Source organism: Chiloscyllium punctatum, chromosome 24 (genome assembly GCF_047496795.1).
Source record: "Chiloscyllium punctatum isolate Juve2018m chromosome 24, sChiPun1.3, whole genome shotgun sequence".
Classification (NCBI taxonomy): Eukaryota; Metazoa; Chordata; class Chondrichthyes; order Orectolobiformes; family Hemiscylliidae; genus Chiloscyllium; species Chiloscyllium punctatum.
In genome coordinates, this window is record NC_092762.1 from 37437691 (window position 1) to 37451996 (window position 14306).

General features: G+C 46.7%; 2 protein-coding genes across 2 annotated transcripts in view; both read left to right on the forward strand.

Annotated features, from left to right (window-relative positions):
• The first annotated feature begins 1201 nt into the window (after positions 1–1201).
• Positions 1202–10175, forward strand: LOC140494860 (zona pellucida sperm-binding protein 4-like). The gene is made up of 8 exons (XM_072594533.1): positions 1202–1414; positions 1491–1588; positions 1672–1805; positions 1902–2091; positions 2487–2634; positions 2753–2825; positions 2969–3079; positions 10087–10175. The coding sequence occupies exons 1-8, from the start codon at positions 1202–1204 to the stop codon at positions 10173–10175; spliced, it is 1056 nt and encodes a 351-aa protein (XP_072450634.1).
• A 102-nt stretch (positions 10176–10277) lies between these two features.
• Positions 10278–14306, forward strand: part of LOC140494383 (zona pellucida sperm-binding protein 4-like) — a 38410-nt gene continuing 34381 nt past the window's right edge. Inside the window, exon 1 of the mRNA XM_072593576.1 lies at positions 10278–10501. Coding sequence (XP_072449677.1) covers positions 10297–10501 — 205 coding nt within the window. The 5' untranslated portion in view covers positions 10278–10296. The remainder of the gene's footprint in view (positions 10502–14306) is intronic.

Below are 14306 nucleotides of genomic sequence, written 5' to 3' on the forward strand. Positions count from 1 at the left end.
TGCTTTGGAGAGGGTGCAGAGAAGGTTTGAGGTTCTTTCCTGGTATGGAAGATGGTAGCTATGAAGAGGGCTTGAGTAGGTTAGAATTTGTATTCATTTTATACATTAAAAAAAAATTGGGAGGGGGGACCTAATTGCGATCTACAAAATCATGACTACTATAGACAGGGTGGATAGAGGTTGTCCCCAGGGTGAGGATTCAATAATTAGGTCACTTGTTCAAGTTGAACACTGTCCGGGGGATGTACACAGCAAGTACTTTTACAGCTGGTAGTTGGTGCCTGGAACACATTGCCTCTACAACCTCTGCTGGCAAGCACAGTAGATGCATTTAATGTGCATCTGCATAGATGCATGAGTAGGTGGGGAGCAGAGGGATATCAATGCCTAGGAATTGGGTGATGGGTTTAGACAGTGGATTTGGATTGGCTCAGGCTGGGAGGGTCAAAGGGCCTGTTCCTGGGCTGTAAACCTTCTTTGTTTGTTCACCAATCCAGTGCACCCTTTCCACTGACTAATCACAACCCCCCCAACCACAATCCCACCCTCTATTTAAGCTTCCTTTCCCTTCCTAGCCCTGTAGAAGGGTCCTCACCCAAATTATTAACTTCCCTGCTCCTCCAAAACTGCCTGACCTGGCTTCCAAGCTTGATGTTTTATTGACTCTATTTCCCCCACACCCTCTTTTGGGAGCAAAGGGTGATGGGAAAGTTTGGTTGTTTGGATGACTGTGATGACTAGGCTTATCCAATGCTAATGCACAGGACAGTGTAATGTCTGGACCTTGTGCCCATATAACTGACATTCCAACACCTGCCTTTTCATTTACCCCTCCACAGTAATTTTATTTTGAACATGTCTGCTTTACTTTGACCTTCAAGTTTGGAATTCCCATACCATTCTATTGTTTTGGGAGCTTTTAATACTCCCCTTGGGATCCATTACTGCGTTAATAGAAGCACTTAATATTCATTGACAGAATGCCCCCACCAGCCTGCCCACTTTATTGGGTAGTCACATGGCTTCTAGAGTATCTTGTAGGATATTGTATTCACTTTCAAACATCAGATGATCTGCCTTAATTGCTGACCACTGACAACTTAAACTCTGACTTCAAGTAGTGGAACTATTGACGCTGTGAATGATTTTGGGGCTTTGAGGCTTCATCCCTCTGTCAATGATTTGGAGGTCACTTCCACCAATGGGGAAACTGAACATTCCCATTCTCTCTGCAGTGTGCACAGCAGATGGCCAGTTCATTGTAGCAATCACCAGGAACCTGACCCGTCCTGCCCTCAACCTGTCATCTCTGTACGTGAAAGATGGACATGAAGCTGAGTGCAGGCCTAAGCTCGTCACAGCAGAACTTGTAGCCTTCCACTTCCCAATTACCTCTTGTGGCTTGACCCAGCAGGTGAGTATTGGAGGGTCCAGCATTCTGTCCCTTTTGAATGGGCCAGCTCCCTATTAAACAGTGTCTTCCCTTGCAGGAGGAGAATGGGAGCTTTGTGTATGAAACAGATGTCTTGGGGAAGAGGATGATTCAGAGGGGGCCACTGGGCTCAATAACCCGGGACAGTACCTTCAGGTCAGAGGGCAGTGGGATTTGTTGGTATGGAGAGGGAAGTGTTACTGACTGAAACTCCTCCACCTATTTCTGTCTCTTGACAGGCTGCACATCCAGTGCAAGTACAAGGGGGAGCATGAGGCAGGCTTACAAATCAATGTCTCGGTTTACACCCTCCCTCCACCACTAGCTGCTTCTGAAGATGGGATCCTGAGGCTGGAGCTGCGAATAGCAACAGGTGGTGCTGCCCTGGTAATAGGAGCACTGGGAATTGTATCCCTTCAGGGGAGTGACTGTTTTGGTTTGTTCTTCTCCTTTTATTTTTGTCTGTTAGATGGCAGCTACAGCTGGTGGTACAGGGACAGTGACTACCCCATTCAGAGAATCCTTCAGGAGTCGGTGTTTGTTGAGGTTCGTGTGAAGGATCGCACTGACCCAATGATAGTCCTGAGACTGCGGGACTGCTGGGCAACTCCTGTGCCAGCCCCTGACCATGAGGTGCAGTGGAGTTTCCTGGTGGATGGGTAAGGACTCAACGGAAAGGCTGGATTTGGACTGAGGAGTGAAGACTACATTTTACTGTGACAGTATACTGTAAGAATGTATGTATAATGTTTGTATGTACATAGTACCAATACCTGTGCCTTTTTCTTACAATCATGGTTCATTTATGAATTCCACTTGCTATTTGATCTTCCTTCATGATCTTGGACTTGTCCTTTAATTAAGAATGTGCCTTAATGTTGCCAAGGCCTTTCCTCTTTGGAAGAGGATTGTAAAATTGACTGACGATGCAACCTCCTGCCCCACCTTCAATAGAAAACTCCTCATTACTCACTTATTTTAGGGACACTCAAGCAACATCTCTTCAGCATCCACTTTGTGAAGTCTCCTATGATTCTCAGATCTTCTGTTTCAGGTGTCCCTATGAAGGTGATGACTATCTGACCCTCCTACACCCAGTCGGTCTCTCTTCTGGCCTGCAGTTCCCAACCCATCACAAGCGGTTTGAAGTGAAGACGTTTGTTTTCTTGGATGGAGTGTCTGAGCAGCCCCTCTCTGGACAGGTAACCAAATGGAAGGAATGAGGCCAAGCTCATGAAATCCTCTTGCTGTCTCTGTGCTACAACCTGGGCTATTGATCTATGGGAAGATCCCCTTAAAATCTCTTCTCCTCCTTTCTAGGTTTACTTGCACTGCAGTGCTGAGGTTTGCTCTCCCTCTGCTCAGGATGACTGTACAACCAGATGTGGTCCAAGTGAGTTCCTTGATGCTCTCATTAAGCTGAGACCCACCCCTCATTCCTGATCTGAATGCCCGCTATATCCAATTACGAAGGATACAGCATCCTGGCTGTAGTGTCAACATGGATTCTAACCATCTCCTGTCCCCCTCCAACAGGGACACGCAGGAGAGCTCTCCTCCATGAGGGGACCTTGGTAAGTGCTCCTGGTCCAGTTGTTCTCCTGGAAGTTGAGAACAGCCAGTCTAAGCAGCTGTTTAATGAGAATGGTAAGTGATGTTCCTTGTTTTGTTCATTGAGCATCTTTCCAATATCTGAACCCCCTTCCTCCTTCCCCCATAGGTGCTGCTGGATCTCCTGTTCTGATTGGAGTAGCTGTTGGGTTTCTGGTGTTCCTGTTGATGCTGATGGCTGCAGTGTACAGAATGAAGAACCCAGCCCAGTCTGTCCCCAGTGTCATGAGATTGAACTGTAGACCTTGAATACAAATAAACCAGACAGAAACCAGTCCCTGGTGTGTGTCTATAACAAAGCTGTGCAGTCTTGTTGGAAGTGAGTTTGAATTGTGGTTCAGTATTTAGGGAAGGGACAGCAATTAGTTGTCAGACCAAATGGTGAGTGGCTTGGAGTTCCCCAACTGGAATTCCCAGCCTTGCCATGTTCTTGTAGCAACATGCTTGTGGTTCTGGTCAGTGGTGATCCCCTAGAGTGGCTGATATTCAGTAATAATGCTCGTACATGCTAAGCTGGCTCAATAGGTTCACCTTTTTCCTTAATATCATTGAGGAATTCAAATCAGTTGGTGCCACTGACAATGACTGTGCCCTTCAGAATGTTTGAAGTTATTCACCATTACCATATTCCCTCCAGCTAGTTTTGTTGTAGTCTGTCTAAAATCAGAAGTGACTCCCTAAAGGATATGCAATTGGTTCTTTCAGGATCAAGAGGAGGGGAAATGGCTCCCACCAGAGTAGTGAGTCTAGAGAATTTCTCTCAGCAGTTGAGACCAAAACATTGATCGCATTGAGATGGTTCTCTGAAAGCTGAAGGGTAGAGGAAGAAAGTGGGAACAGGATACAGAGTCATATGGTCACTGAGCCAGTCTGCTGTCCAAGGCTGAATGGCCTATTGGGCTTGTTGTTTATCCTTGGGCTAATGCCTGTCCTGTTTTAACACACCCAATTGATTGATGCAGTGGCTTCACTTGTTTCATGCAGCTGTGTCCTTCAGGATAGCAATTCCTTTCCCAGTTGGTGTGAGGAAATAGAACAGAAAAATACAGCGCAGTACAGGCCCTTCGGCCCACGATGTTGACCGAACATTCGTCCTAGCTTAAGCACCTATCCGTGTACCTATCCAATTGCTGCTTAAAGGCCACCAATGATTCTGACTCTGCCACTCCCACAGGCAGCGCATTCCATGCCCCCACCATTCTCTCTGGGTAAAGAAACTACCCCTGACATTCCCCCTCCCCCCCCCCCCCCCCCCCATACCTCCTTAAGTTTATGTCCCCTTGTAACACTCTGTTGTACCCAGGGGAAAAAGTCTCTATCTATTCCCCTGATCGTCTTATAAACCTCTATCAAGTCACCCCTCATCCTTTGCTGTTCCAATGAGAAAAGGCCTAGCACTCTCAACCTATCCTTGTATGACCTATTCTCCATTCCAGGCAACATCCTGGTAAATCTCTACACCCTCTTCAAAGCTTCCATATTTTTCCTAAAGTGAGGTGACTAGAACTGCACACTGTACTCCAAATGTGGCCTAACCAAGGTCCTGTACAGCTGCAATATCACTTCACGACTCTTGAATTCAATCCCTCTGCTAATGAACGCTAATACACCATAGGCCTTCTTACAAGCTCTATCCACCTGAGTGGCAACTTTCAAGAGCTATGAACATAGACCCCAAGATCCCTCTGCTCCTCCACCTTACTAAGAACCCTACAATTAACCCTGTATTCCGCATTCTTATTGGTCCTTCCAAAATGGACAACCTCATACTTGACAGGGTTAAACTCCATCTGCCACTCCTCAGTCCAGCTCTGCATCATATCTAAGTCCCTTTGCAGCTGACAACAGCCCTCCTCACTATCCACAACTCCACCAATCTTCGTATCATCTGCAAATTTACTGACCCACCCTTCGACTCCCTCTTCTAAGTCATTAATAAAAATTACAAACAGCAGAGGACCCAGAACTGATCCCTGCAGAACACCACTTGTAACTGAGCTCCAGGCTGAATATTTACCATCTACTACCACTCTCAGACTTCAACCGGTTAGCCAGTTCTTTATCCAACTGGCCAAATTTCCCACTATCCCATGCCTCCTGACTTTCCATATAAGCCTACCATGGGGAACCTTATCAAATGCCTTACAAAAATCCATGTTCACTACATCCACTGCTCTACCCTCATCCACATGCTTGGTCACCTCCTCAAAGAATTCAATAAAAAGACTTGTAAGGCAAGACCTACCCCTCACAAATCCATGCTGGCTGTCCCTAATCAAGCAGTGTCTTTCCAGATACTCGTAAATCCTATCCCTCAGTACCCTTTCCATTACTTTGCCTACCACCAAAGTAAGACTAACTGGCCTGTAATTCCCGGAGTTATCCGTATTCCCTTTTTTGATCAGGGGCACAACATTCGCCATTCTCCAGTCCCCTGGTACCACCCCCATTGACAGTGAAGACAAAAAGATCATTGCCAACAGCTCTGTAATTTCCTCTCTTGCTTCCCACATAATCCTAGAATATATCCCGTCAGGCCCGGGGGACTTGTCTATCCTCAAGTTGTTCAAAATGCCCAACACATCCTCCTTCCTAACAAGTATCTCCTCTAGCTTACCAGTCCGATTCATACTCTCCTCTTCAACAATGCGGTCCCTCTCAGTTGTAAATACTGAAGAAAAGTACTCATTCAAGACCTCTCCTATCTCTTCCGACTCAATACACAGTCTCCCACTACTGTCCTTGATCGGACCTACCCTCGTTCTCGTCATTCTCATGTTTCTCACATACGCATAAAAGGCCTTGGGGTTATCCTTGATCCTACTCGCCAAACATTCTTCATGCCCTCTCTTAGCTCTCCTAATCCCTTTCTTTAGCTCCCTCCGGGCTACCCTGTATCCCTCCAACGCTCTGTCTGAACCTTGTTTCCTCAACCTTATGTAAGCCTCCTTCTTCCTCTTTACAAGATATTCGACCACCCTTGTCAACCAAGGTTCCCTCACACGACCATCTCAATTGTTTTGATGCCATTTTCTTGAAAGTATCTCTTGACGAGAGGTAAGAATGTTGAGAAGAGGAATAAAGGCTGTTTGGGGAACAAGCATTTACATAATGAGGCATTTTGCTTTCCAATTGGTGGAGGAATACAATGTGTCACAAGGATGCATGATTTGGCCAATAAATGGCTGAGGAGTGGGGGGGGCCAATCATGTCATGAAACCTCTCCGAATCCATCTGATCACTGTTGGTAACCCTGGAGATCTATAAAATCCTCTGCTGTGCTGCTATTGGTCACCTCTCTGCAATTACATTGAAGCAGAGTGATATCCCGGTTTGGTGGGGATTGGGGAGGGAGGGTCACCAGGTTACATATTGAGGTTGGACAATTTTGCAGCTACAGCACTCAGATCCCAGCTTTAGGGCCAATAGGATCTGTCCTCTGCTCATGAAAACCAGCGGGAGGACCATGCTAAGTAATGGGAGAGGTGGTGCCATATTACTTGCTAATCAACAGAAGGTGGTACATTACAGTGGTATTATCGCTGGACTGTTAATCCAGTCACCCACATAACGTCTGATCACCTGTGTTTAAGTCCCACCACGGCAGACAGTGGAATTGGAAGTCAATACATCTGAAATTCAGAGTCCAAAGATGACCGTGAATTCATTGTCGGAAAACCCCATCTAGTTCAATAATGTCCCTTAAGGAGGGAAACTGCCATCCTTCCCTGGTCTGGCCTACATGTGACACCAGACCCACAGCAATGTGGCTGAATCATACCTACCCGCTGGGCAATTAGGGATGGACAATAAATGCTGGCCCACCCAGTGATACCCTCATCCTGTGAATGAATAAATAAAACACTTTGCTCTTCTCCCAACATCCTTGTGCTGGGACCACTGTAACATTGCAAAGAATTACAATGCAAGATCAAGGAACACACCTCATTTTCTACTGAGACACTTTACAGTTTCCAGGACTCAATACTGAATTCCACAATATTAGACACCTGTCATCCATTTCTCATGTATTCTCACCAATCTCCCCTCTCCCTCAAGGCTGTACCTTGTTTATTTCGTTTCCAGCTGGGAGGACCCATTTGCTCCTTATTATGCCTTAATTTACACCCATTTTACATCCCTATTTCTCTTTCACCACACTTAGTGGCCCCCTTGTCTCTCACAGTGAGTCTCTACACCATTTACGCCCCTTGCTCCTGTCCTCCTGTTTTTTGTGTGAAAAACAAAAAGGTATTTTCCAACAAAGTTCAGAATGGGTTCTGGGTAATCCAAGATGGAGGACGGGGAGAAATTGAGACTGTAAGAGCTGCTCCTTTTTTGAGGTATTTCATGGGTTGGAGGTGATTTGCACAAATTCCAGGAGCAGCAATTACTGTTTTATACACTGTTGCATTGTTTTGGAATGCGAGGGAAAAAGATCAAAACAACAGCACTTTTAAAAGGAGGAAGACACAAAAGGCAGTGACCACATGGTCAATGAGGGAGAGAGAGAAAGAAACACTGATTACTGACACAGCAGTGAATCTCCACAGTTACTGCCTTTGCTGTTTGAGTTCAAATATCTCTGGACATCGTTGTGCATTGAGGAACATTATAAAAAACAGCAACATTGACAGCTGACCTTGGATGAACCTGTGTGGGAGAGCTCACAGCACAGGAACAGATAAATGCATAGTTTTTAACTTGTAACCTTGCTGTAATTCTACAGTAGTGAATAGAGTGGGTTCTTGATTATTGAGATGTTTTATTGAGATCTATCTCTTGATTGAAGTTTTAAAATATAAACCATAAGGACTAAATTAGCCTGGAGCACTGTTTTTTTGGACCAAAACAGGGTGCTATTTTGTTGGTCTGTAGATTGTGAAGTAGAAAAGATAGCCTGTAGTAGAGTGATGTGCTCTTCGTGTGGGATGTGGGAAATTAGATAGAGTTTCCATGTTACTGATGATTATGTCTGCAGAAAGTGTCTTTGGTTGTGAATCCTATCAGATCGCATGGATTGGTTGGAGCAACAGTTAGAGGCAATGAGGAATTTACAGGAAGTAGGGGGTATGATTGATGGCAGTTATAGGAAGGGAGAAAAGCCGCAGATACAGTCAGGTGCATGGGGTAACTCCAGGAAAGGTAGAAGGGGTAGGCAGGTGGTGCAGAAGTCTCCTGTGGGTATCCCCACCTCACATAAGGATGCTGTTTTGGAAAATGGAGGGGGTGATACACTCTCAGGGGAGTGTAGCACGAACATCCAAGTTTCTGGTATCAAGACTGGCTGGCTGTAATGTAATGAGGGGTACATTGAGTTCCAAGTGATCGATTGTGATAGGGGACTCCCTTGTCAGAGGCACAGACAGCAGTGAAAAATCTGAATGGCATGTTGCCTCCCTGGTGTCAGTATCTAGGATAACTCAGAGAGGGTGCAGAGTGTTCTCAAAGGAGAGAGGGACCATTATACACAATGGACCCAATGACATAGGAAGAGAAAAGGATGTGATTCTGAAGAGAGAATATCAAAAGTTAGGCAGGAATTTAAAAAGGACGTCCTCGAGGGACGCATTATCTGGATTACTCCCGGTGCTACAACCCAGTGAGGGTAGGAATAGGAGGATAAAGCTGATAAATGTGTGGCTGAGGAGATGGTGCAGGAGTAGAAGGGCTAACATTGTGGGATCATTAGAATTTCTTCTGGGATAGAAGTGATCTGTACAAGAAGGATGGATTGCACCTGAATTGGGAGGGGACTAATATACTGGCAGGGAGTTTTTAAACTAGTAAGGTGGGACCCAGGGAAATAGCGAGGAAAGAGATCAATCTAAGACTGAAACAGTTGGGGAAAGGAGTGCATCAGTCAGGGCCAGCTGGAACAAAGCAGAGAACAGCATATGACTGACAAATTAAACTGCATTCATTTCAATACAAGAGGCTGAACAGGGAAGGCAGGTGAACTCAGGACATGGTTACAAACATGAGACTGGGATATCATAGCAATTATAGAAACATGGCTTATGGATGGACAGGACTGGCAGATTAATGTTCCTGGGTACAAATGATATAGGAAGGATAGAAAGGGAGACAAGAGAGGAGGGGGAATGGTTTTTTTGAAAGGGGATAGCATTACTGCTGTATGTATTCCTGGCAATACATCCAGGGAAGTTACTTCGGTGGAACTGAGAAATACGAAATGAATAATAACCCATTGGGATTGTATTATACATTCCCTAATAGCGGGGAATTGAGAAACAAATTTGTAAGGAGAGTTCAGTTATCTGTAAGAATAAAAGGGTGGTTATGGTAGGGGATTTTATCGTTCCAAACATAGACTGGGACTGCCATTGTGGTAAAAGTTTAGATGGAGAGGAATTTGTTCAGTGTGTTGAAGAACATTTTCCTGATTCAGTATGTGGATGTACCTACTAGAGAAGGTGCAATACTTGACCTACTCTTGGGAAATAAGGCAGGGCAGGTGACTGAGGTGTCAGTGGGGAAGCACTTTGGGGCCAGCGACCATAATTCTATTAGATTTAAAATAGTGATGGAAAAGGATAGACTGGATGTAGAAGTAGAAGTTCTAAATTGGAGGAAGGCAAATGTTGACAGTATTGGGCTACAACTTTCAGAAGTTGATTAGGGCAGGTGTTTGCAGGTAAAGGGATGGTTGGAAAATCGGAAGCCCTCAAAAATGAGATAATGAGAGTCCAGAGGCAGTATTTTCCTGTTGGGTGAAAGGAATGGCGGGTAGGTGTAGGGAATGCTGGATGACGAGAGAAATTGATGTGGTAGGGTGAAATGGGAAAAGGCTGTTTCACCCAGTCAGTAGTTAGGGGAGGGAATGCACTGCCTGGAAACGTGGGGGAGGCAGATTCAGTTCAGGCATTCAGGAGGGACTTTGGGGGTTATTTTGATGGAATTAGTGTGTGGGGCGAGGCAGCAGGTTAGCAGTGGAGAACAGGACTGCTGATGGGCCGAATGTCCTCCTCTGCACCGTCATAATTCTCTGACTCATGTTTCCTACTTCCATTTCCCCACAGAACCGATTCTGGAACAAAATACAATCTTGGGCTCAGTGGAACGCAGCGTCAGTTGTGAAGATGTGATTGTAGCTGGAATCTCGCCCTAATCCTTAATGAGGATCAGTGACAGTTAAAGCCTCTTCAACACGAGAAACCTGTGGCCAGGAGCTCATTAGCGGCTATAAAGCGGGTTGGTGCTCAGGGGCGGGCACAGATTCAGGCAGCGCGATGGGACATTGGTTGGTTTGGTGTCTGTACCTTTGGGCCGCTCGGCCCTTCCTGGTCTCTGCTGTGTGTCCTCCGGAGCCGGGCTGGAGGCTGCCGTGTGGCCTGGCCACTATCAACAGCACTGAGTGCATCAAGCAGGGCTGCTGCTTTCAGTCCCCGAGTCTCAGTGGGCAATCCTGTTTCTACAACCTGAGAGACAGCCCAGGTAAGGAGACCAGCCTCCTCCCGGAGAGGCGCCCACCCCAAATGGGGAGGGAAGGGAAGCATGAGGACCACCCCAGGCTGGCACTGAGGAAATAACCCGGGACTTGTTGGTGTTTCCTTGTGCAATGGTGACGGGCTGTTTGTGGGGAGTCAGTGGGAGGGAGGTAAAGGGACCTGTCCCTGAGGAAATAACCCAGGAACATGACTCTGTCCCTCCCTCGTCGAGTAGGGGATAATCCCGAGTGAAGCGGCTTGTTGATTTGATGATGGATAATGTTATCCTGGTCTCACTGAGTTTGTCTTTGTCTCGGAAAGAGCTGGTTATTAAACAGCTGCAGCAGCGTTTGAATAGAGGGGTAACTTGGTATGACATGGCAATGTTTCTCAGTGCCCCTGTAATGTTGAGGTGTCTCATTTGCTGTAACTGTTCATGGTTCCAAGTTAGAAACTGCCCAGCTGAAATGATGCTGCTTGGGATTGTGTTCTGAGTTCTCTTACCAAGGCAAAGCTGGTGTCACCATAGGGAGGTGATTGACAGTTTCTACATACTCACTGGTGGAGTGAGTGCTTGGGGTGGATCAATCCCCTGGTCTGTGTATCTGGTATCCTCATGTTAAAGGAGGTGGAGATAAATGACTACACACCCCTTTTTTTTTTTTGTATTTCCCCCCCCCCCCCCCCCCCCCCCCCCCCCCCACTCATTGACTATACTGTCTCTCTTAAACCACTGCTTTTCTTCTTCCCCCCCCCCCCCCCCCCAATCCTATTCTTTCAATTTCTCTAATTCTCTGTTCCCAGGAGTAAGCTTTCCACTTCAGGACATCCCAAATGTCCTTCCAATACTAACTATCCCTTCCCCCAAGATTAATACTGCATCTCCTCTGGCTAAGGATGTCTGTTCATCAGAAGGATCTATGTATTCAACCAATGCTATGCTTTGAATGTGACCATCACAGACCCTCTGTCAATCACTTCTCCAAACACTGCCCTCCACCCCCTACCCTCCCTCCACCTCCTAGTCTCCAGCTGATGTGACATCAATTGCCTGACTCTCTCTGCACCTCTTTCTCCCACTCCAACCTCACTATCCAAGCATGCAGCCCTTTGCTCCAACCCCAACCTCTCTATCAAACCTGTCAAGGAAGGTGTATTCTTAGTGGGGTGTACTGACTGGTACACAGCTGAGGCTAGGTACCAACTCTGACACCACCTAATGTTCTCTTGAACACGACTCCACGTTTGATCACCAAGCTGCCATTTCCCAGACCATCAACATCAGGAGATCTCTCATCCACTGTCTTCACCCTGACAGAAATGGGCAGTGCTGGGTGAGGGAGCTATCTCTTACCCAAAAATCCATAAACCTGACTGCCCTGGCCAACCCACTATTTCTGGATTAGTGGCGCTGGAAGAGCACAGCAGTTCGGGCAGCATCCAAGGAGCTTCGAAATCGACGTTTTGGGCAAAAGCCGGGCTGAACTGCTGTGCTCTTCCAGCACCACTAATCCAGAATCTGGTTTCCAGCATCTGCAGTCATTGTTTTTACCTCTACCTCAACCCACTATCTCTGCCTGCTCCTGTCCCACTGAATTCTCTTTTTCTTTTTGTTTTTTAAAAACCCCACCCTACTGCTTAACTGCGGTAGTGCTTGTTTTTCTCCAGCACATGTGTGTGTGTGCTGGTGAGTGGAAGACCCAGGTGTAAGAATCTTTATTCAAATTTCCACCACCAGGAAGAAAAACACCTGTGGCCAGTGACAAGCATCAAAGGGCAATGCTGTGATCAAATAGTGAAGGGGAGGGCAGGGATTAAATCAAGAGTTGGGGGGGGGGGAAATAATGCACTCCACTCCCTGTGGTGCCCACCTCTCCCTGAACAAACGTCTCTCCTCTTATCTGGACTCTGTCCACTTCCCACTCGTCCAGGAACTCCCCACCCACATTCGGGACGCAACCCATGCTCTCCACTTCCTCTGTCATAAAGCAAAGAAACAGATCCTTTGGTCCAACTCATCCATGCTGACCAGATATTCGAAGCTATTCACGTCCCATTTGCCAGCCCTTGGCTCCTATCACACTCAACCCTTCCTATTCAGATGCTTTTTCTGCCCTAGCTATTTCAGCCTCCCCCTATAATTCAAATCCTCCAACTCTGGCACCATCTTTGTAAATCTTTTCTGAACCCTTTCAAGTTTCACAATATCCTTCCTAAAAGAGGGAGACCAGAATTGTGCACACAGGCCTACAGTGGCCTAACCAATGTCCTGTACAGATGCAACATGCCCTCAAACTCCTGGACTCTTCTCTCTGAACAATAAATGCTGCCTTCATCCTGTCTACCTGTGACTCTCCTTCCAAGGAAAGATGAACAAGCACTCCCCAGAGTTTGTTTTAGCAAAACTCCCCAGTAAGTGCATATGTCCTGCCCTGATGTGCCTTGGCAAAATGCAGCACCTCCATATCCATTCCACTCCATCTGCCACTCAGCCCACTGGCTCATCTGATCAAGCCCCTGTTGTATGAGGTAACCTTTACTGTCCATGATACTTCCCATTTTGATGTCATTTGCCAACCTAGTAACTGTACCTCCTATGGTCTGATCCTTATAGTTTTTATATAAGTGATGAAAAGCAATAGACCCAGCCCTGATCCTTGTGGCACACCCCTGGTCATAGGCCTCCAGCCGAAAAGGCAATCCTCCTCCACCACCCTGTCTTCGACCTTCAAGCCAGTTCTGTATCCAAATTGCTAGCTCTCCTTGTATTCCACGTGATCTAACCTTGCTGACTGGCCCACCATGAGGAACCTTATCAAACCCCTCACTGAACTCTCTATAGATCATGTCCACTGCTCTGCCTTCATCAATCCTCTTGTTACTACTGCACCTCAATCAAATCAATGAGACAGATTTCCCACATAAAGCCAGTCCTTGCCTTTCACAGTAAATGTGAATCCTGTCCCTCAGGATTCTCTCCAACTTGCTCTGTCCTTACACCTCTTCACCCCCCCCCCCCCCCCCCCCCACAAAGAAAAAAGAAACATCAGGCTCCTGAGTTTAGGTTCTGTAGTTTTTGTTCACATGTTGTGAAATACTGGTTCAGTTGGCTTGTTTCCAGTGCCTCACACAGACTACCAATTCCTGGTCCCAGCACCTCATCTACCCCCCCATGGACTCTCCGACTCTCCACAGGGAGATACAGGCATATAGAGAGCCTAAAAGCCCCCAGTTTCTTTTCCCTCCCACTGACCAACCAGTCCCCCTCCACTCACTCGGTGGAACTGGTCCTCCCCCTCAAGTTTGACTCCTCCCCCTTCCTGCAAACAATTAGGGTGGCCATGGGTGTAGGTGGGTCTGAGCTATGCCTGCCTCTTCACGTGTGGAACAGTTCCTCTTCCACAGCTATATGGGCACCATCCCTCATCTCCTCTGCTACATTGACTGACTGCATTAGCACAGTTTTGTCCCCCCAAAGGGAGCTTGAACAGTTCATCCACTTCACCTACACTATCCACCCTGATCTAAAGTTTACCTGGACCGTCTCAGACATGTCCCTCCCCTTCCTGGACCTCTGGCGATCAATATATTACTGACATTCATTTCAAATCTACTGGGTCACATTGCCATCTCGACTACACCTCCCTCACCACCCCTGCTGCAAAAAAGTGTAAGCCCATTCTCCCATTTTCAAATTCTCACATCAATTCTCAGTATTTGGGATTCTCTCCCAGATGTCCTCAGCTTCAGACTGTAATTTCCCCCTTGCTGTGACTTTTAATGTCCCTTCACATCTCCTCCATTTCCCACAC